At 41.9% G+C, this 23,933-nt stretch overlaps 1 protein-coding gene across 1 annotated transcript; it reads left to right on the top strand.

Annotated features, from left to right (window-relative positions):
- Positions 1-203: 203 nt before the first annotated feature.
- On the top strand, positions 204-23,750 carry avl9 (AVL9 homolog (S. cerevisiase)). The gene is made up of 16 exons (XM_071484614.1): positions 204-441; positions 3,062-3,182; positions 7,533-7,618; positions 8,042-8,113; positions 9,996-10,085; positions 10,163-10,229; positions 10,646-10,686; positions 10,767-10,805; positions 10,913-10,982; positions 11,850-12,343; positions 13,066-13,200; positions 13,300-13,519; positions 13,858-13,975; positions 14,461-14,514; positions 20,904-20,992; positions 21,211-23,750. The coding sequence occupies exons 1-16, from the start codon at positions 358-360 to the stop codon at positions 21,336-21,338; spliced, it is 1,908 nt and encodes a 635-aa protein (XP_071340715.1). The 5' UTR covers positions 204-357; the 3' UTR covers positions 21,339-23,750.
- The last annotated feature ends 183 nt before the right edge of the window (positions 23,751-23,933 follow it).

Below are 23,933 nucleotides of genomic sequence, written 5' to 3' on the forward strand. Positions count from 1 at the left end.
GATATAAATATTGTATATTGCATCTACAACCTACTGACTAATAGTTATATTCTAATGTCTCTTTATCTTTGCTCGTTGTCATTGGTATTGTGTGTAATTCCTTGTTTGCACAAACACATTTGTTGTTGTAGTAGGAAAAACAGGAAGTGCGCTGCAGTGAACCATCTCACTCCGTCGCTCCTGCGGCTCTTTGACGGACGAGGCGGAACAGGACCGTCTCCGCTGCGGCTGAGTTGTGCTCCGGTCTGTTTACCGAGGCAATTCAGAGAAATCCTCTGTGTTCACCGGTTTCTTTCACATCCGAGCCCCGAATTCAGAACATCCCGGCCCTGCCTACACATCCAGGGGGAGGCGGGCATGGAGTCCCACGGCAGAGAGGACGGGAAAGGGCCGGTGCTGCACATCGTGGTGGTTGGATTTCACCATAAAAAGGGCTGTCAGGTACATGAACCCTGCTCCATGCTAACGCAGCTAACTGCAAATAAACACACGGCTCCTCTGGGGGTCTGTATGCTGTGACTTCCACACGGCTGCATGATAACGCTGCAGCTTAATGAGTCTTTATTTTAATTATAGCCCTCATAAGCCTGCAGGGATGATGGGAATTGTCCCCTGCCTGACATGCATGGAAGTTAGATCAGCTGTTTGCTCTCTGGCTTATATAACATGGGCTCTGCTGCCAGTATAGACATCTTTCCAGTTCAGGGTATTTTCACTACAGGCTGCATCTGGACTTAAACTGGTCCTGGATGCGGTAGATCTGCCCCCTGGAACCAGCAAATGCTTGACATTGTTGATTTAAAGAGTGACTAAATTAATCAGTGATTAATAAATAATTAATCAATTAGCAGCAAGATTAATCCACTAATCAATGCAGCTCTTATTTCACAGTTCATTTCTGTAAGAAGAGCAGTTTAATATATGTGATGAGCTGCAACATTATTTAAATTTATCATTACTTGTGGATATTTTTGATAATTTTTCCAAATATTATCAGGGCTGCAACTACATTATTGATTAATTATTCCCTTGATTATTGGTTCCATCTAAAAAAATGTCAGAAAATAGCAGAAGAAAAGAAGCTGTTCTGTATTCAAACAGCTTCCTGTATTCGTAACCACTAAACATTTTCAGTTTACCGGCGTAAAGAAAAGCAGCAAATCTTCATATTCGAGAATCTTTAACTTTATTGCTTAAAATAAATCTATCAACTAATTGATTAATCGACTAAATGTTGCAGCTCTAATTTCCTTTGAGGGACGTTAGAGCTTTACTTGTATTTTTAATTCTATGTGTCATTGTTTTAATGAATGTGTTAATGTGTGCGAGCTTGTTGTGATCATCTCAACTTGTAGTAAACTGAATATCTGAGGATTTTTGATCTGTAGTTTAGACACTGGGAAGCTGTGGAGGGTATTTCGTAGCAGAAAAACTGTCAGATTAATCGATAATGAAAATAGTCATCGGTTGTAGGCCTGTTTGCAAGAGAGATATTGATCTCTGTGAGACTTCCTGAACAGATAAAGCTTAACTAAACAACTAACAAGGTCGGAAAATAGTACAACCTATGAGAGCAGATCACATCATGATGATCCTGAAGAGACTGATGTCAGAGAGGGAGCTTGTATTCAGACGACCTGTTTAATTCACAATCAGAACAAAGAAAAGCAGCAAATCAGGGAAGGTTTTGGCATTTTTACTTGAAAAATGACTAAAAATATGAATTGATGATCAAAATACAGGTTTAGTTTTAGTTTTTTTTTTTTAATTAAAAAACCTCACATCTTGGTTTTGCCGTCCCTGTAAATGAGTTTTGCAACGATTAACATTTAACTGAGCGACGTGTCTGACCTCTGGCAGCGTTTAACACCTGCTTATCAGTGAGGAATTCAGCAGAAGTGGCTCTAATGCATCTTCTAGTTTTCACCTCTTCACCTTCCTCCTCCTCCTCCTCCTCCTCCTCCTTTTTTCTGAATTCATTAAATTTACAGGCAGAGCTGGCAGCCATGAACCCAAACACTGTGCCTTGTGTTTGTCATTGCTGCTGCTCTCCATCTGTCTCTGCTGCTCAGAGATGAGGGGACAGTCTCTCTCTGGCCTGTTGAACTCGACTCAGCGGCCTTGGAAGCAGCTGCTGTTTGAGCTGAAAGATTAAAAAAAAAAAAAGATCATTTCTAGGCTGAAGCTGCAGCAGAGACAGTGCACGCTCTTTGTTTCAGGTAATGAGCCTGTTGCCTCTGTTAACAGAGGTTATCTGAGGGGGGGGGGTCAGTGATCTCCTGCTGGGTATCAGATGATTGGGTTCCTGTAATCCCTCTGTCTCCGTCTCTTTGACCTGCCGCCCATCTGTTTCCCCGTCAGGAGGCTTATGGAGGAGACGTGGAGGTGTTTCTGCTCAGAGCATCACTTCTCTGGAGTGAGGAGTGGCAGCTCGCCCCGAGGGAGCGCACTCTGCAGCAGTTGATCAGTAAAGAGTGAATCATTGTTGCTGGGTGTGTGTGTGTGTGTGTGTGTGTGTGGCGTTCAGGACCAGCAGGTTTCAGGTTAATCTTGTAGGAGGCTCTTAACCGTCGCCACTGGCACGAGGCTGGGCTACAATGGTGGTGTGAGTTTTTCTTTGGCTCATTGGAAACAATAGAGATGTTAGCATTGTTAGCTTCCTTCTACTTTGACTGGGGTTGAGTTAGAGCTGCAGCCACTGACTATTTTCAGTGTCAGTGAATCGTCTCATTTGATCTGTAAAATGTCACAATCACAATTTTCCGCATCATCACATCTGAGAAGCTGGAACCAAAAGAATATTTCTCAATGTTTGCTTGAGAAATGCCTTTAAACCGACTCATTGTTTCAGCCCTAAACTGAAACAGATACATGAATTATGCTAAATGATCTTGCAGCACTGTCTGTTTTCTACAAACATGCAGCGATTTCAGAGCTGGTTTCTGTTGTTCACTTGTCCCATGAAATATCTCTGACGTCTGAGTTAAAGGAACATTTCACCTCCTCTGCTTCTACATGATGGTAAATCTGACCACGCTCTCTCCTCCTCCTCGGCCTTCAGGTTGAATTCTCCTACCCGCCGCTGATGCCAGACGAGGGTCACGACAGTAACCTGCTGCCTGAGGAGTGGAAGTACCTCCCCTTCCTGGCTCTGCCTGACGGGGCCCACAACTACCAGGAAGGTGCGTCTCCTCCACAGTGTCGAAGGCTCTCTCAGATGATAAATTCTGAATAATTATTTTTTCTCCTTGTATTGTTTGACAGTAAACTGAATATCTTCAGGTTTTGAAAACAGGACGTCACCTCGAGCTCGATTTTGTTTTCTCGAACCGAACACTTCATTGTTTCATTGAGAAGATTAATCAAAAATAATATTTGTCTCTGATTAATGTGCAGTTCTTGTTGGGTACTTGAGGTTCTAACTGGAGCCACAAACCAACAGGAAGTGAGGGTCAATCTCTCTGTTTATTCAGTGGGTTTGTTGATTTCCAGGAAGTTTGCCATGGTTATAAACAACAAAGGCCTTTCAATGTTTGCTCAATCTGGCCTTTAAATTATTGATATTGCACATAAGAATACCAGAAACGTTTCAAATAATAATTAGCCTCATTTCATGCCTCCTTGTGGAAAGGAGGACGATGATTTTGCAGTTTCAGTGATCTCAGGGTGTGGGATGAATCTGGAAACAGGCCGGATGTATTCTGGACCCCGAACACCGCAGACCTTTCCGTCCTTCCCGGGGAAGGTTTCAGTTATTCCTCCAAAAGGCGATGCTCGGGGACACTGGGCGTCGACTGTCATTCCAACCTGACCTGAAGCCAAGTTCCTTTTGTCCTTTTGTGTCTGGTTTGAAGATCTGGGAGGTAATAGCATATGAAGGCTGTCCAGACACGATCAGCTCAAATCTTGAATGTAGGACTGTTTCTGTTGTTGGTTGGGCTCCTAATGCAACCTGGACGGTTACTGATCGTATCTGTGGCTCCCAGCTCCCGCTGAGATGTGGGGCAGATGGAGGATTGAACTGGAAGTGAAGGTGCCATAGGAGGGGAGTTCAAAGGGTTTCCATCTGAAGGCCGTAAAGAATGTCTCGTTAGTTGCAGCCCTCTCTAAAGCTGTCGTGTCATAATGTCACGGCAGAAGTGAAGCAGCTGCTGGAAACCACCTCCAACAGTGAGGTACGGCAGCCTGGGAGGCGAAACCCACTCCACTAATCACCCAGCACAGTGTTTGCTGTAAAGGTCACTGCTGTAAGTGCAGGTAATAATTGATGGCAATTAAAAAAGGAAGCTTTTCCCTGCCACTGTCACCAAGTGCCGCTCGTGGTGGGAATTGTTGAGACTGTCCAGACCTGCTCTGTTTGGAAGATAACTTCTGTTGTGATTTGGTGCTTTATAAATAAATATTAACTCGACTAAGATCGGATGAAAGTAGGATTTTCATCTGTGGAAATTCAAACCTTGTGTATTTCAGGATTTCCTTTATTTATTTAGTAGGGGAAAAAAAGCCAGTGGGAATCTGTTATTGTGTAAAAGTGTCACCGTGGAAACCAGAGACAGTCTCCAGGCTGTAAAGAGAGAACAGCAGTGGGTGTGGGTGACTGTCCCGTGCGCTGTGGCTGCTGTCATGTGACCGTCCTGTGGTTCACTGCTGCTGTTGGTGCTGCCCAGTGAAGGCAAACAGGAGGAAGTGAGGCAAAGTTCACATCTACAGCAGAGTGTTTGGGAGCTGACGAGACAGGACAGAGGAGTTTCTCATTTCCTGCTCCTGGTCAGCGCTCTCGACTGTCTCTCTGTCGGTCAGCTCAGTGTTTGTGGCGGTTTTCATGTTGCATGAATACGCAGAATTTTCCCAGATAAAAAAAAAAAAAATCTTCTTCCAGCCTTTTTTTTTTCTCTCTCTCTCTTACTTTGGAGGGACGTTTTGCATCCAGAGACAATATGAAACAAGCAGCTTATTTTTAGTCCCTTGCAGGTTTCAGATCATCTTGGTTTTTTTTTGCATAATTTATAATTTTAACATTTATTCTCTGCACTGATGCATCACAGCTGAAACTGTTTGACCACTTGTCATGCTTCAGAAATGTGGTCCCACAGACTGCTGCGATCCTCCACAGCTGGATGCAGCCAACCATTAGTCAATGAAGTGATGAGTTGATTGACAGAAAATTAATCAGCAGCTGTTTTAATAAGAAAAAAAAGCGAAACATTTGCAGGTTCAAGGCTGTCAAAAGTGAGACTGGTTGCTTTTCTCGTCTTGTATTAATGTAAATTTAATACCTTGAGGTTTTGGAGTAGAAATGCACAATTAATCAAAATATTATCGAAGTTGCAGTTTAGCCAAGTGCAACATCCAAATCTCAGGAGCTGCATTTTTTTTAGGCAAAATGTGTCAAAACATCACATAAATGAAGTTTAAAAAAAAAAAAAAAATAGGTGTAAAGGAACATGCTTGTTTGGTACAGACCCCACAAAAATCACATCATCATCATTTTCAGATTTTTTTTTCAGTGAACCTGAAATGCAAAAATGATTATTCCCACTATAATTGTGACTCAAAATAATCATATAATATAATATAATATAATATAATATAATATAATATAATATAATATAATATAATATAATATAATATAATATAATATAATATAATATAATAGGGGAGGTTCTGCAGCTCATGATGTGACTCTGCCAGTTTCTGTCTCACATTTCTAAACATCCAGGTGAATCTGAGCTGATCCCTGCCGTGTATCTGTTAATCTGCTGTTACTGGTGTGTGTGTGTGTGTGTGTGTGTGTGTGTGTGTGTGTGTGTGTGTGTGTGTGTGTGTGCTGCTGCCACTCAGCTGCGATATGACCCACTCCCTCTGCACTGCGGCTCATGAAAACAACAGTCCCGCTGATGTGACTGGGTGTTGGTCACACTCTGCTGTTGACACACTCTTGTTAAATGAACTGAGCCCGAAACGATCACCTGATCGACAGCAAGGACTCTGATAATCAATTTGAAAGCAAAAACCTGGAACCAAAGCAGAGTCTTTGGTCTGTGGTGTTTGTGTTTCAGTCTCAGTTCAGCTCAGCAGGACCCTCTGCAGACATGTTTGCGCCTCAGGAGCAGCTTCCAGTGTGAGCTGCTGCAGAAACGTGAATGTGAGGCAGAGAGTTGAGATGCTGCCTTCTTCTTGGCTGGGATTCTTGGGACTCGGCTGGTTGGCTTGATGTGCTGCAGCTGTGGCCTCAGTCCAGATCCAGATGCCCCGTCGTGCCTCCGCTGGTCAATCTCTGATGTCCAACATCCAACCTTTTCAACCCTGATGTCGTCTCATCAGATCAGATATTAACCACATTACAAACTGCTCTTCATCCCGTCCCCTGATGGAATAAAGGCTCATACTTGTGCCATTTCCTCCACTGCTTCATTTTATTGCTATAAACCTGAATTATTGATAATGATCACACTTGGATTCATGAGCATAAACAACCATAAACCATCCTGATCATTGTATATATGCTTTCAGATCAGCTCCCTAACTTCCACATACAGTTACGCATCAGCTTCTGTTTATTTGCATTTTTTTGGTTTTTAGTTTTTTTGTTACTGTTTTTTGTGATGTTCTTGTGTTTTGAAAAGCTCTAATATCCGTCAACTACCAGAGCAGCATTTTGTTGAAGAGTTTTTCGGGAATAAAACAAACAATTGGCAAAGTCAGATGTGATTAAAAGGACCATGTGAATTTGGTCAGTTACTGCAGCAAAAATATGAGCGTTCTGATGTCAGGGGTGTCTTTGAATGCACCAGAGTGGATCTGTTTGAAATAAGTGCATGTTTAAAAACAGCAAGCAGCTGCAGGGTGATTTTTAATGTGTATTAAAATGAAGTGAAATGAGTGGCTGTTTGGGGGAATAGGAAATGCATTTAAAATTGTATGATAAGCTCTGGAAGACGCTCTGCAGTCGGGTCATGTGAGCTGTAGTCAAACACGCTCCGTTGGTTCTGGGATCTCTCGTGAGGAATGAAACAAACACCAGCCGCTGATGAGCAGCTTGTATATTTTGTCTTCAGGTTGCAGGTTTATCCAGTTTGGCAGCAGTGTTGAAACTGTGCCGTGCTGTAAAACGATCACTTAAACATCCCTGCTCAGCACTTCTGTGGTTGATGTTTTGTACCCTCACTCTTACATAACCACTCTCTGTCTCTGAACTTTGCATATCTTACTGTCAGGTGCACGTACTGATGTAGGAGCTGAAGCTTCCTCTGCAGCGTGGGAACAGTTTGAGCTCCTGAACTGTTCTCACACACAATGTGTTTCAATGCAACGTCTTCATCCTGCTGATTTTCTGTCCTTAAGATCAAAAGTATTTTACTTAGTAGAGCTCCAGAGCGAAGCCTGAGAGAGGAGATGTAAAACTACATCCAGATGGTTTTTGAATCTTAAAACCACAAATATATCTTCTGATGGACTTCAGCACTAAAACTGAAGCAGAAGTGTAAAATCTTTATGGGATCTTTATGACGACTGATCTTCTTGTGTTGCAGACACTGTGTATTTTCACCTGCCGCCGCTCAGCGCAGACATGAAGTGTGTGTATGGAGTCTCCTGTTATCGCCAGATAGAAGCAAAGGTCAGTCCACATATATTTTCTTTCAGTTCTTCCACAACATGAAGCCTTGATTTTGTTCTCTTATCTGTAGACATCAGTGGCCAAAGACGTTCATGCAAGGTACCAAGAAGAAGCAGAAGAGTACTGCAGCGGTTTTAGAGGGTGCAAAGTTTAGGTGTCTGCATACTTTTGGCCATGTGCTGTGTTCATCATTACGCACACAAAGCATCATTGCTCTCGTCTTCGTTTGTGTTTATGATGGGAGCTTTGATTTGAAGCATCCAGAGGAAATAAAACGACAGCACCTATTGTTCTGTCTCTGTCTCCTGTGACATCAGCACGAGGTTGTCAGGAGGTCGTCTGCAGAGCGATTACTCACCGTGCTCGGCTTGTTGGTCTTTTATAAATGTATATTTAAAAAAGAATGTTTGAATCTCTCCTCAGGCCCTAAAGGTCCGGCAGGCTGACGTCACCAGGGAGACGGTTCAGAAGAGCGTCTGCGTCCTCAGCCGAGTGGTGAGTCAGTCCGAGGACGTCACCGTTATCTCAGATTTATCTAAGATTTGATTTCAGGCTCAGTAGCTTTGCGAGCTGGAGCTAATCAAATGAAGGGACAAGTAGCTGGGCCCTGGGACACTGTCGTGACCTCACTGTGGTGGAGGAGAGAGCAGGGAGAGGGCTTTTCATTTCCAGGCATCTTCTCCGCCTCTAATGTTCAGCAGTGGATCCAGTGAGGCTCTAGAGTAACCAGAGTAACCGTCTCTTCTCATTTGAGGTGAAACATTTTAAAGGTGTAAAGTCGATGCAAGATGAAATATCATCATGTGAAACTATAATGAATGTATGCACTGGATGGGACATTAGATATTCTTTTATTATTAAGATATTATTCCTGAGTTTTTAGTGAAATGCTGCAGTGTCCACGTTATTCTCATACATCACTAACAAACGTGCGTGAAGGGAGTTGTCATTATTTGTGGTCTTATCTTGGGGAATAGCTTTCAAGGTTAAAGGTCGTTGTCTGTGTCTACAGATTTTAAAGGGATGACATTACTTGGGGTTGTCAGGGAATAAGTACCGCCTCCAGCAGCGGTCAGAGAGCTCCCATAATTCAGCTGTGACAGCAAACAAACAGCTGACAGAGCTGGGAGAAGACGGTGCTGCTGGGAAAAAAAAAGCCTATAGTCGTGTTTCCAGTTAACAAACGACCAAGGAAGCAAAAAACCAGCCCACATGTTGACCTCATGACGCTGCATCTGTGCATCCAGCTCTTTGTTTTATAAAAAGCTTCTAAATGATGCTGAAGAAAAGAGTGAGTGGTTCAAAAAGTCAACACAACTGGACACTGGAGTTAAATTTTAACAGGGTTTTGGTCTTGATTGGTTTATTTCTCCTTTTATTGTTCCGGTTACAAAGCTTAGTTATACTGTTACTCATTTAACCAGGTGATTGAAAATGAAAAGATTATTTAATATGAGTTTGGGACGTCCCAGATCAGCTCAGGGGGACAAAACGGAAAAAAATAGCACACTTAATTTACACCTCACACTTCTGGATACTTCCTCCCACAACTTTCCAGCGTCAGAAAGTTTCACAACTCGTCAACGCACAGCTTCACTGTTTCTGTCAGTAAGAGTGTTCATTCCCTCGTTTTTTGGCAGCTCACCACAATTTCTGTCTAAACTTATTCCACACCGGGTGGGTTTCCGTTAACCTGCTTAATGTGCAGTTTGTGAACTTAAAAATGAGAAATGGTTTTTCAGACTTTTTGATAGAGCTATATTTTGCAAACGTGAATTGGAAACACCTCTTTAGCTTTCAAGTCGTGGCGCCTGCCGAATCAGTCCCAGGGAACAATACTGTAAGAGGAGAAAACTCAGCTTTATTCACACAACATCACAGAGAGGAAACAAAGACCATTCACAAATGTGTGTTGTTGACTTTTCAAAAAAAAAAAAAAAAAAGAAAGATTTGCTATTTTGCACAAAACTGTGATGGAAACTGGAGGCTACTGAGATGTTTGCAGATTCTGAAAATGTCAAATAAGCACAAGTCTCCATGTGTGGTGGCGTCTGGGTCAAAAACGACGACAACATAACGTCTTGAAATACAACCTGCAGCCCAGGGGCTTAGGAGGGGAACATAGGGGCTTCTGTGGGTTGGTTGTCATGTTCAACAACAAGGTAACAAACCTCCACTGCACATTTTTTTAAAAATATGCACAACACTGAAAATGACCTATCTCATCTGTGGCCATGAAGAAGCACGTGCATGATGGAGTCATGATCGAGTGTTTCTCTTCCTGTGATGAGGAATCAGCCTGCACGAGGTGTTTTGTGGGTCACGCTGTAACTGACTCACACACATGCTCTGCTGCTCTGTTTGTTTTCATCTGCAGCCTCTCTACGGTCTGCTTCAAGCCAAGCTGCAGCTCATCACTCACGCCTACTTTGAGGAGAAAGACTTCTCACAGATCTCTATTCTGAAGGTGAGAGGTTTTTTTTTTGGTGCGAATGTTTGGTCGTTAATGTTTGACTCCTACGCTCACCTCCCGTTTCCCTGCAGGAGCTCTACGACCACATGAACGGCTCTCTGAGGGGCTCGGCTCTGGAGGGGTCGCAGGTTTATTTAGGTAAAACTGTGATTTCACGTGTCTGTAACGCTGCGCTTACAGGCACACTAATACAAACAATGGTGAAATATGACCAAGTTCTTATCTTTATTTGGCCCCTTTTCAGGGAATTTAGTTCAATAGATTATAAGAAAAAGCCAAAAAAGTTGCAACTAGGTGTCATTTCATTAAAAAAACGATCAATTGCTGAAGAGCTCAGACCTCAGGTGGCTGTAAAATAGTGAAAAAGGTTCTTTAATTGTGCAGTTTTCCTTTCAGAAAACGAGCCGTGGACACAGAGTTTTGCTTTGGTTTGTATTTTCAGAAATGTAGAAATTTTTCACACCGACCATATTTGTTGTTGTGTCTCATCAGACCCTTTGACCACTGCATTTTTCTCAGAGGCTGAACTCCCCGTGTTTGTTCTCTCTCCTCAGGGTTATCGCCGAGGGATTTAATACTGCACTTTCGACACAAGGTAGAAGACGATGGATGTCGAGTAAAAACAGTGTAATATTTTCCGTTGAATAATCACTAAACGTCTTGTTTCTGTTGCAGGTCCTCATCCTCTTCAAGCTTATTCTGCTGGAGAAGAAGGTACGAATCAACACAGCTTGTCCACTTCTCTGGTGGTTCAGCGCTTTTGAAATGTGACTCTTATGTGTCTGTTTTTTTTTTTTTTTTCTTCTGGCTCATGTTTGCAGGTCCTGTTCTATGTGTCTCCTGTCAACAGACTAGTAGGAGCTCTGATGACAGTTTTATCGCTGTTTCCAGGTCAGTAAAGACCAAAATAAAAGCCTCACTCCTTCTGCATGCTACAGCAGGCCTTTGACAGGATGGTGCATTGGTTTAGTTTATTTAATCCACCTGCACAGACGATGTAAGAACTGAGGAAAAGAGAGAGGTGTGAGGGAGGGAGCTATCATTTCGATGACCTGCAGCAGAATTCAAATCATTAACCTGCCGGCAAATGATTGATTAAGTACATACAGTGAATATATATATATATATTCACTGTATGTACTCATGTTTTGTCCCTGTCATTTTTTTAATCAACCTTTGGGCTGTAATAAATACAGACAATTTATGTTTGTAAGTTACCTCTGTTTTATGATGTGCTTGTTTTTGTTTTGTTTTTAATTTCTGATGTTTTTTAATCCCCCCTTTTCTTTCAGTTAAGGAAAGTGCTATATAAATAAAGTTTATAATTATTGTATGTTTAAAAATCAACAAAGAGTAATAATAATGATATCTGCATGGAAATTAGCAAACCATCATTATTTCAAAAGGCATCAGTGGTGAATCTGGTTAAATTGTGGGCCAGACAAGTTTATAAAAAACAGTTTAAAAGTTTAAAAGTATTGAAATTTATCCTCTAAGGGTGTGGCCTCATCCTCAGGTGCACACCAGGTGTAAGTCAGTGTAAATAATCTCAACATTTAGCAGCTACAGAGCCAGATGCTTCCCTCAGGAGCTGGTGGAGAGCAAACCGAGATAAAAGACTCCACATGAATGATAAGTTTCTCTTCAAGGTCTGGAAAATCGGGACGTGTAGATTGTAGAAACCTTGCAATAAGATGAACACACAAAATATTAATATAATAGTACAATTTGACATTTTCCTGTATCTGGTTTGTGCAGGTATGATGGAGCACGGCCTGGTGGACTCCTCTCACTACAGACCCAAGAGCAGCGTGTCGGAGGAGCTGAGCCTGGTGGAGAGCATCTCCGGAGCCGAGGAGTTTGTCTCTGTGTCGGTCACCGACATCGCCAACACCACCCTGGAGCCGGAGGCGGAGGAGGCCGCCCAGCCCGCTGCAGAGTCCCTGTCCTCTGGGAACAGCACAGAGGGGGACAACCACCTCCTCAAGCCCCCGTCACGGACCTCTCCGGAGTCCTCAGAGAGCGACTGGGAGACTCTGGACCCCAGTGTGTTGGAGGAGGGGGGCGCCAGAGAGGGAACCGAGGGGAAGGAGGCGGCGTTGGAGCAGCTACCGGACACCTTCGACTCCAAACCGGGGACGCCCATCACGGTGCAGCCGCAGGCGGCCAGCGGTCAGGGAGGGGTCACCCAGGGCCTCCTGTCCGGTCTGGAGGAGGATCAGTACGGGCTGCCGCTCGCCATCTTCACTAAGGTAACTACACCTGCGGATTAACTTATTATAATTATATAAAAAAACTGCAGTTTTTTAGGAGTAGTTTTCTACTGTTGGTGTCAAACCAACAAGAAAGCCGAAAAATAAAGAATTTACATAAGATATAAAACAGAAAAGCTTCAACAAGTCATAGTTGGCTTTTAAGTTTGACCAGATTTTAAAAGTTTTGATGATAAATTTTATGCTCAGGACCTACTTGATGATTTGACTAATTATTTCAGCAGGAAAAGTCATATTAAGGTAATATTAGATGTAAAGTTCAGGCGTCATCACCATAAGAAAACAATGCATCTACAAATCTGTTGGATTTTAATCTTTGAGATGAGATGATGATTAGATGACCGGGTGTTCCTAAATGATTAGGACTTCTAAAGATAAATCAATAGATAGATGGTAAACTACTTTCCTTTTGAATAAATCAGTTTATTTGATCAAATACGACACTCTCTCAGACTTTGCCTCGCCATCATGTTATCATGTTTCCTCATAGAGTTTTGGAGCCTGTTCATGATCAATATTAGTTAATAAATAACCAATAAAAACACCTCAGCTCTCAACCACACGCTAATCAAATAGAAACCCATGTGTGTTTTGGGTCAGACGGCTTGTGTGTGCATTGGGTGTGTCCTTCCACTAACCTGCATCAGTCCAGGTCGCCGCTAGGAGATAAGCACCTGACCTTTGCATATTGTTGTTGCCAGGGTTACCTGTGTCTGCCCTACATGGCCCTGCAGCAGCATCACCTCCTATCAGACGTGACGGTGCGAGGCTTCGTTGCCGGGGCGACCAACATCCTCTTCCGCCAGCAGAGGCACCTGAGTGATGCTATTGTTGAGGTAAGTCCTGCAGGTGTAAACAGTTTTTTTGTTTACCTTTGATTCAACCTTTCCCTAAAGGCTCCTGAAAGTAAATACTGTGTGTTTTCGGTGTTGTAGGTGGAAGAAGCTCGTATCCAGATCCACGACCCCGAGCTCCGGAAGATCCTGAGTTTGACGACGGCAGACCTGCGCTTCGCTGACTACCTCGTCAAACACGTGACGGAGAACCGTGATGACGTCTTCTTGGACGGGACGGGCTGGGAGGGCGGAGACGAGTGGATCCGAGCCCAGTTCACCCTCTACCTCCACTCGTTACTGTCCTCTGCACTGCAGGAAGGTGGGTCACCTCCAGTCACTGTGTCTCTTTTGTGACTTTACTCACGTCTTTATCAGCTGATTATTTTTCTCTCCTCTGCATTAATTAGTTTGTTTAATCCAACGTTTCTGCAGGCTATAAAAAAAAAAAACAAAAAACGATATGTTTTTAAATTCATTTGATCTACATTTTAATCTATTAATGTGATGTATTAATACTTGGTTGTATTTGAGCATGTTGTGTTCAGAGGCATGACTAATTATGACACACACTGTGATCATCACACATAATGACTCTGTGGAGAAAATGACAGTAAATCCACTTACAACTCCTTTGCTCCTCTGTTGTTTCCTGTTCAGATAATGAGCGGCTGCTGGCTGATTACGGCGCTCCTTTCATCGCAGCCTGGAAGATCAGCCACAACTACCGGGTGTGGTACAGCAACAAGCACCCCGCCATGACGGCCATCACCCCCGGGTACGTGGATTTATTGCACCCAATCGACGTGTTTTTTGTTGTGTGCATAATAAGGGATGAATCTAGTTTAATAGTATTGTACTGGAAATGATACTTAACCATATCCTTTAAAAAAATATAAACATTTTACTTTGAAAATCAATTTTTCCTTTTAAAAAATTAAGTACAGCCTCCAAAGTCTAAAAACAAGTGTAAAGTAGCTACTTGTGATTTAAATGAGGAGCTATCTACTCAAACAACAAGTAAGGTTATGAATCTGACCAGATATTCGTTACCAGAAAAGAAATGTGATCTTTTAAGAAAATGTAATTCTGCTCAGAAGAGCAGAGAAAACTTTGTTCAGTTCAAATAAACTTATTATAGAAATTAAATTTTCTGTATTATTTTTATTGTAGCCGTGACTTTGTTGAAATCAGACTTTTTAAAAAGCACATTGAAGTATTTAGTTCTCAAAATGAAAGTTTTTTATAATGTTGCTGTTGCAGGCACCCGTTCCAGGGCCAGTACAGTGTAGCTGACATGAAACTGCGACTCTCACAGTGAGTATTATTTCATCGTCCTGCTGTAATTACACTTATTCTTTCATCTCCTGTTCTTTACAGGACAATGCACAATAACTTTAATGTGAACTGAAGTGGAAATCTGTCTGTGGCTGCACCTCAGCAGCAAAAAGATGTGGGACAAAGCTGTAGAGCAGAGTCAGCAGCAGAGCTGTGACCAATTTATTTTGCTTTTAAACTTCACTGACCACCAAAACCTGCGTGTTGCTGCCCCCTTGTGGTGACAAGATGATGTGCCAGTAAATGTGACAGCTTCAGGAAGTCACATTTGATTGGTTCATTAGCTCAAACTGTCAATATTTCAGTGTCCTGCTCCTTTAAAAAGAAAAATGTAAAAATCCACCATAAAACCTTTAAATAAGGGACCTCCAGTGAGTCCACAATAAATTTAATTTATTAAATTAAGCACAATTGGCTCAACTTTCACTCAGTGTTTGCTCCTTGAGTTCAGTCCTCAAAATCCTCCTTTCAAAGTCTGGGACTCATCACTTCCCAAATAGGAACGAAAAGTGCTTTTATTCTGAAGGAGTGGCAATGAACAGAACCAGTTTGTCTGGATCTGAGACGTCTGACTTTAATGTGGTTCTCTCTCGATTTTGGACATAAAGTGTGGATTTAACTTGTTAGAACACTCTGATGACAGTTGCAACTTTTAAACACATGTTTCAGCATAAATAATATTATTCAACATTATGTTTTGTGTTAATTTGGCTTCTTAATTTGACTTAGTCTCCATCTGGAACTGAGACTCACAGGAGAACTCCAAAGACAGACTGAAGAAAAATTAGAATAAATGTTTCTGAGGCTGGATTCGATAATAAGTTTTGGGCTGATAGCTGGAGACCCCTGCTCTAACTCATGTTCTCATTTTCCACAGTGGTGTTTCATGGAAGTGGGGGGGAGGGGCTGTGGTGGCAGCGAGGGTCTCATATCAGCTGAGGTCGTTAATTATGAGCAAGTTTCATTCTCAAAAACAGAGCTGGAGGCTTCTTCAGCCTCGGCTTCGGTTTCATTCCAGGAAGTGAGGATGAAAGGCGACTCCGTCCACAGCTGGAGCGCCGCTTCTACTGTTACACGTCGGATAAATGCCCCCACCACACACACACACACACACACTCACACACACCGTCCCTAACTTAGCTTTACGGTGAGAACTCGGGCAGATCTGCCTGGCTGTGATACCCGGAGCTCTCACTTTACCTTCAGGTGTTTGGTGACACGGCCACCGTGAACTTTGTCGTGATGCGTCAGTAAACAAACACACAAAACTGTGGAGGAACCTCACACTGGGTTTGGTTTAGTTTAGCAGCACAACATTTGAATCAGAAATGGAAGAAACACCGATTTATGTGATTAAATCTATAATGTCAGAAAAACAAAAGGTGAGTCAGGTGACATGAAGAAGAAGAAGAGGATATGAACTAAGTGAATAAACTTTATTTCAGAGAATTAAAAGGGGCTTAATAAGTGCACAGAAAATACAACATTTTAAAATATATCAGCGATGTCAGGGAGAAGATGAATATAGAGAAATAAAATAAAATATAAAAGTAACAACATAAAACCATTAAAGTAAAATTATAAATGCTTCCTTTAAGCTTAACAATAACAATGACACATGACAGTCGATTAATCGATTAGTTGATTGATTGAAAATAAATTAATTAATCATCTAAGTCATTTTTGAAGCAGCATTGCCAAAACAAAAATCACTGGTTTCAGCGAAGTCAGTGTCTTTGGGGGGGTGGGGGTGGGGGGGGGTGATCAGGGGGTGATCAGGGGGTGATCAGGGGGTGCAGGCAGGAAGTTTGGCGCTTGGCCATCTGAGCTTCTCAGGATTAAACGTCTCATTTCCTATCTCAGCTTTGTGTCAGAGCCGGGCTCCGAAACAGGAGGGGATTCAACCGGCCTGAAGAAGTGTGTGTGTGCGTGTGTGTGTGCGTGTGCGTGTGTGTGCACGTGTGTGTGTGTGTGTGTGTGTGTGTGAGGTTTGTACACATGCTCTCTAAACGGAGACGTGAGGGCGCGGCGGCAGATAAACAGCTCTGTCTTCGCTGCAACCTTGAACACCAGAGACGAGTGTTTATTGACTGTCAGGAGCTTTGAGCCTCGCAGACTTCATCCCTCCTCCGAGCGACGGGGAAACATTTAGCAGGATGAAAAACTGATGCACTTGTTAAACCCAAGAAAAACCTGTCAACAATCAGGAAGTGCTGATGTGGATTCAGCCAGATTTGATATATTCTGCTTTTTTTCCCCCAATTTACATTCACAGAACAGGTTTAACTTTCAGATGCTGATTAATATTAGTCCAAGAAATTCTGTTAATCTGACAGTTGTGTTACATAATAAAATAATATCTAATGTGCCAGGTACATACATGCAACACAGACAAGAAACACAAGGAGTGTTCCTGTGATTAAAAACAGATAAACATTAATAAGATAAAAGTAATAAGATCACAGCTGTGGGAGGAACCAGGAAGCAGTTTATGATGCGTTTAAGTACATTTTTATGACGTTAGCAAAGGTGCTATTATGAATGGATTATGAGACAGTGGGCCCCTGAGCACAGACACATAAAAGGCCCCTGGCCCCTCCTACAAAAGAGTAAGACACCGAGACTGAAGGAGAGACAAAACAGTTTATAGTTGGTTTTAGTCTCTTTGTAGTTTTTATTTTTTGTGGTCATTTTGTGTCTCTGTCTCATTTCATGTGTCTCCTGTTTCAGTTAACACATTGCAGGTAAAGCCCAGGGGCCTCTGACCCTTTGGGCCCCTGGGTCTGTGCCCGTTCAGTGATCCATCCATTGCTTTACCTCCAGCTAAAGGGAAAGGAAACATTTGCTGTATCGGTATCTGTGGATTCTAGTAAAGCAGTGTAATAGAACTTAGATCAAATCGACCTGCTTGCTGATTTTTCTTTCAAAGGCAGCTTTAATTCTTTTTTTTTTTTTTTTGGTGCCCATCAGCACTCTGACATTTTCCTGACCCCAAAGCGCCGCCTCGTTGCCTCTCATCAGTCAGGGCCAGCAGAAATCTGTGTTTTCCTGCGTCAGTAAACAGTTGCTGTTTTGCAACTTGAGATTGGACAACGGGGGAAACGGGGGTTAGTAGGACAGACGGTGACCGCTGTGACGTGTCCCACTCGTCAGGATGCTGGTTGAGAAAGTAAAAGAGGGAAGTTGAGCCCATCAGCTCGTCACTCTCACTTCATATGAGGATGAAAAGTCTCACTGCGGCCGCCCCTGACATTTTTTGCCACCTCCCTGCTATTTATACTCCCCATTTAAAAAAAAAAAACTAGGCCCTACGCTTGACTTCCTTGTGGATGTGCTGTGTTGCATGTGTGTTATGGAAGCACTGAGGGCTAACACAGCCCACCCTTTTCATGCTCCCTCATCACCAGTGTCGGACAAAGAGCAGCCGGTGGCAGAGATGTTCTCAGAGAGCAGTCATGTGACGAGCTGCACGGCCGCAGGCAGACACACACTGTCAGAGGATCTTTCTTTATTGTCGGCGCACCACACTACTCTACATAAGGAGCTGTTTATTTGGGTCAGCTAGCGAGATGGAGAGTCAGCGTGTCCGCCGGGCTCCTCTCTGAGCTGACAGAGTTTGTAGCTCAGGGGAAATAACTGCTTTCTGTCACCATGGGATTGTTGGAAACCAGTCTGAAGCTGGGTGGTATTAGAAAAAAGTCTAAATGTGATCATTTTACCACAGTGTTTCCATTATTCCACACAAATTTCCTTTCAGCAGCATGAAGGTTATTAACATTTTTTCCATGCTACAGTATGTCACACTGAACAGTGCGTTTAAACCAGGACTCTAGACATCTTTTGAAATATTTTTATAAATTTTCCTGTAATTTAGACACAATTGTTCATATTTGAGTTTTGAGGTCTTGAGTGCAAGTTAAAGTTAAAGGCTCAGGTGAATAAATAAAAAGTAAAATAAGTAAAATAAAAAAAAAACTACTACAAAAAATTATGAAAATGCAGAAATTGCAAAATATAATGATATAAAATAAATGAAACATTAAACAGTGCATCATAATGTGAGCTTTGTTACATGAGATTTAATTTAAAAAGTAGTAAAAAATGTAGAAAATATGCATTTTTCAGCAAAACAGATTTTGAAATATAGGTCTGTTTTACCTAAATGTTTACAGAAATCACTGATGGAAACACATTTAAACAGCAGAATTACTTATTTGTGAGAGTGTTGACAAAGTCAATTTGGAAGTTGTAGCAAGTTCCAGCTCTGACTTTTGAGTTTTAGTAGTTTTTTTTATTTTTTATTTTTTATTTTTTATTTTTCGTGTGTATATGTAGAAATCGCATAAAAGCAGTTCATAAAAAAAGAAAATTGAAACTACTTGAAAAAAATGATAAAAAAAATAATAATAAAATAATAAATACAGTAAAAATACATTTAAATCAAAACAACAACAAGAAGAAATAAATGTCCACCAGGTGAAACAGGCCTGGAGTTATGTTGTATTTTTGTCCTCCTCTGCAGTTGTGAGGAATTAGACTCAATTTACGAGAAGAATGTGGTTAAAAATATTTATATTTTATTGCTGCATATTGGTATTGACCACTAATCTCATCAGTACTGCACATGGTAATATTTTGTTATTGAGCGTAAAAAAAACTGAATTAAAGCCACAATCTATAAAATGTGAAATTGAGGATCCCCTCTGTGTCAAACAAGACACGTATAAACATGGACAGAGCTGCAATTTGTACTGGCAGGGTCTAATTTTAATTGTACACATAGTCCCTTTAAGCAAAGTGATTAAAAAAACACACTAAGCCTCTCAACACTGCTGGGAATGCACAACAGCAGGTCTCTTACTTTGAAAATAAAGACCAAAGGAAGTTGGCACAGCGAGCACAGATTCCTGGTGGACGTGCAGCCATGGAGCTGGATTTTTGATCCTAGCAACAAGTGCCTAGCAACCACAGCTTGTTTGGTGGATCCACTCGGGAGTCCCATGAGTGTGGGCGCTGCAGGACGGCCGTCTGACTCCGAGACGCCACAGAGGCAGCGAGCAGCGGTGCCAGTTCACGCTCCGCCGGGCTGGGCCTGCACAGAGCGGTGTCATGTTGATGCTGTAGTCAGATAAACAGTGTGTGTGTGTGTGTGTGTGTGTGTGTGTGTGTGTGTGTGTGGGGAGGAATGACAGCAGTCATGCCAGCACACACACGCAGCTCTCACGTTCTCTCTGGTTTTATGTTTCACATGCAGACTTTACACTGTGCAGGTCTCTTCTAGATCAGCTCTGACAAATGACATTTCTTTTCCCTCCCTCGCTCGTGTTTGTTCCGTCACAGAACATTTAGGAGCGAAACGGCGTCGTTGTCTCTGACACGAGGAAATCTGTTATTTTTCCTTCGTGTTTGAATCAATTTTCTTTCCTTTTGTTGCAAAAGCAGCCAATCATGGACCAGTATTCACCCCGGTGTCTGAGTGATTTCTGTGTCCTCTTCACTGCTTCAGACAGATGATGATGATGATGATGATGATGATGATGATGATGATGATGATGATGATGCTTCTTTTTATATGTGGTGCAGAGGATTGTGCCAAAGTCTGCCATTTATTTGAATCTTGAAAGTATGTTTATACAGTTCCTGCTTTTAAATGTCTCTTTTTATCATATTAATATATTTATGTTATTTTTTACTTTGTCAGAGCGATATCTGACACATCCACATTGATGCAGAAACACCACTTTCAGCTAAACCTCTCTAAGACTGAACTTCATTGCAGCCTCTTCACCTCAACCAAGGTTGGAAGAAACCTGGGTGTCATGGTGACCATTTATCTATCAGCACTCATAAATCCGCTCCAAACTCGGAGTGACAGCTCTGTGTTATGATCCGCAGAGGTAACAGGTTACTTCAGGCAGCTGCACTGTACCACGGTTCACAGTGACAGTTTATTTTCAGATGAAATAACTGGCTCATTAGAGGGTGTGAAGGCTCCGAGTGTTAGCCTGGCAGACGTCTGTGCTCGGCAGCTGCTGACACGTATCCACACGGTCTTTTAACAACGCTGCTGTTCTCCCAGATGATGCAGGAGCGAGATTCCTGCTGAATGTCAGCTCAGCGGGGATCCATGTGAAAGGTTGCGTGTTGGACTCAAACACCAGGCTGCTGTTCGGATAAAGCCAGGTCAGCGCCGATCATTAGAGGCCCCACCTGTGACGGCTGCTCAGCCTCTCTCCTGTTGCATAATCCCCCTCTAAGAGGCGTCGTTTGTTTCTTGGAAAGATGGAGGAAGATTTCCAACAGAAAAGTGAGCGGAGTGCATGATTTCTGGTTTGGTGAACATTTTGTTTTCTCCGTGTCCGCTGCAGCTCGGTGCAGAACAGCGAGCGGGGGAAGAAGATCGGAAACGCCATGATCACCACCAGCCGCAGCGTGGTCCTGACAGGGAAGGCAGTGGGTAAGAAAGCACGGAAACCAATTCAAGTCAAAACCCAGAAGAAGAAAATAAGACGAGATTCCCAGACATTGCCTGACACGTTCCCAATCTTTGAACCAGTCAAATCAAATTAGTCAACTACAAAAATACACAAAAATCAAACTAGACATTTACTTGAATGAAAATCTTGGAGCACCGGCTTTGTAACTCTAATCTCTGATCTTCACCTCTCCTCTCAGGTCAGTCAGTGGGCGGAGCCTTGACCAGCGCCAAGTCGGCCATGTCCTCCTGGTTCTCCACGCTGGCCCAGCCTGCAGCTGTAACCCCCCCGGCCTGTCCTGATCCTGCCACCGAGGTCAAACCGTGACCACCAGTGCCCCCAAAACCCCCCAGTGACGCTTCCCCTCCATCATTCTCTGATCCTCTGGCGACTGTGAAACCTGAGGGTCGGCGGTCTGAGAGCTGGTGTTATGAAGGATGTGAGCAGGAAAATCAAAGTCTGAACCATAAATCCCGACGGTCACATCCCTGGTTGGAGATTCTGGGCTTTCTCCAGTATCATGTAGGCAGGATGCCTCTCTGGACAGGAAGGCAGCGGTGCCGTTATACGAACTGTACAGTCCATATCCACTGTGAGGCAGAGGCTGCCGGCGCTTTTGATCAAAACCAGAATTTTTCAGCAGCCTGCATCATGTCTGACCACCTGTTTCCCAATGCTGCAGTTTGTATTGCTGAAGGCTTTCCTGAGACACTAAAGATGCTGTCGTTGGGTTTGCGGTGTTCACTCCTTGCTGCGTATTTCTAGAGTTTGTCTATATAGCTGACTATTTTGCTGACAAAGTAATTATGTAAAAAAGATAAATCTGTGTCACAGGATTTGAACTGTGGCGCCTCCGAGGAGTTGAATAGTTTGGATTTTAAATTCAGTCTGGCTCGTGTTTGTTGTTTCTGTAATAACACTGTGGTTGTCTCTGCAACAGCCTGAATTCCTGTCTGAGATATTACTGTGTGAAAATACATAAAATGTTATTTTCCTTAAGTCCGAGGTGACACTAAAAGTCCATAAAAAGTGATAAAGTTTAGGGCTAAAATGATTAGTCAAATAAATAATTAGCCAATGAAAAGAAACTTTATCAAAAAAAAAGCCAAACGTTTTCCGTTTCCTGTTTCTTAAAAGTGAGTATAGTTGATTCAATTCATTTTTATTGATGTAAATGTAATATTTTGGGGTTCTGGACTCAGTCAGGCAAAACAAGTAACTTAAAGACGTCACAAGAAACTGACAAAATGTATGAAAAGGTTATCAGAGAGATTAAAAATATACAAAATACATCAAAAAATATGTTGTTGGCTAAATAATGAAGATGGAGCTTAAATATAAAACAGAAAATGTAAAAAAGAAGTTTGCAAAAAATAAAGCAAAGTAACAGAGGCTAAAGTTTGCTAGCTAATGCTACTTTAAAGTTTGACACTAGACGTTGTGAGAAAAGGGAAATCACTAAATCACACACATTGACACAATAACGCCAAAGATTTATTTCCAATGTTTTTGAGGACAACAAGAGACATTTGGTTAAAAATGTTACAAATATAGAAAAATGGTGTCTGTAAACTCCCAAATCATGTTAGCTAGCGAAAATGTGTTTGATACTGGTGCAACAAAAAGAAGCCCCCGCAAAAACTAAAAATAAAAAACTTTTTTAACAGTATTGTTAATTGATGTACTAATTTTTTGACGTGTCTTACTTCAAATGACTTGTTTTGTCTGAACAAGAGCCCTTAACCCAAGGATATTCAATTTACAATGATATAAAATTGATAAAAGCAGCAAATTCCCTCATTTTAAGAAGCAGGAAACACGTTTGTTGGGTTTTTATTCATTTTCGCCTTGACTTTATCACTCCTGTTCACACACAAACAAATGCAGAATACTATAACAACGCAATTACACAATCTGAATGCTGTTACTGAAGTTACCACAACTTTATTGCATAAATCTTTGTGAACCTAATTCCTGATAAACATGATTAAAATCCCTTAACTATGAAGGAACCTGCACCCAGCTGTGTGTTTGACAGGGAGTTATTAAGCCTCACCCAGGCCTTTTTGTACTTTGCTGTCAGTATATGTATTCGGAGAACTATATTTAGTAAATCTGAAAACATTATAAAGTCAGATAACTTATTTATTTGTTGTGTATGAACTTGTTATCTCATAAATATCCATGTTTTGTCCTGACAACACTGGAACATGTCCTGATCTGTGGACCACTGTGCGTATTTGCACAGAGCAGCAATTATATTCTATTTCTGTGAATCTTAATCGTATATAACTGTAATTTTGAGGTGCTTACACGATCTTTTCCCTCTTCGCTACAAATACTCAACTGTCGGATTAAAAGTGGTCCAGTGAGCATGCTCTGTCCAGTCCGGTTTTACAGCTGTAATGAGTACCATCCTGCTGTCTTTGAAAATGTTTTAAACATTTGCTTTTTTTTTGTTTGTTCTTCATGCTTTTAAACCTTCTTTGGTCATTGACTCATCTCTGGAATTTGCTCTTGATCTGTGGATTATGTTTGAGAGAATATCAGCTATTAAAGCTGCTTTTTGTTTCTTTTTTTACCCTCTAATGATATATTTTTCATTTTGTATTTAAAAGATATGAATGTATTGTGAATTCAAATTCACGGAATATTTTCTTGACAGATGCTTTTAATGTATTTGAGAAGAAAGTGATACTATATTATATTGCTGTATTAAAAAAAAAAAAAAAATTTAAATACCGTAGGCTTTTTTTTCCTCTGGGTTTGTGTCTGTGCTAAAATGTAGGTCAGCAAAACAAAGTGGTGGCAAATGTGTGTTCGTAGAGGGGGTTGTTGTTGTGGTGGAAGCACAAGGCTTGACAAAAATGCACCCATGTGCTGTCCAACAACAATTCATCAGCATCACAGGGACATATGAAC

The sequence above is a fragment of the Trachinotus anak genome, unplaced genomic scaffold (genome assembly GCF_046630095.1).
Source record: "Trachinotus anak isolate AG129_WGS33_773 ecotype Australia unplaced genomic scaffold, CSIRO_AGI_Tana_v1 ptg000009l, whole genome shotgun sequence".
NCBI classification, from domain to species: Eukaryota; Metazoa; Chordata; class Actinopteri; order Carangiformes; family Carangidae; genus Trachinotus; species Trachinotus anak.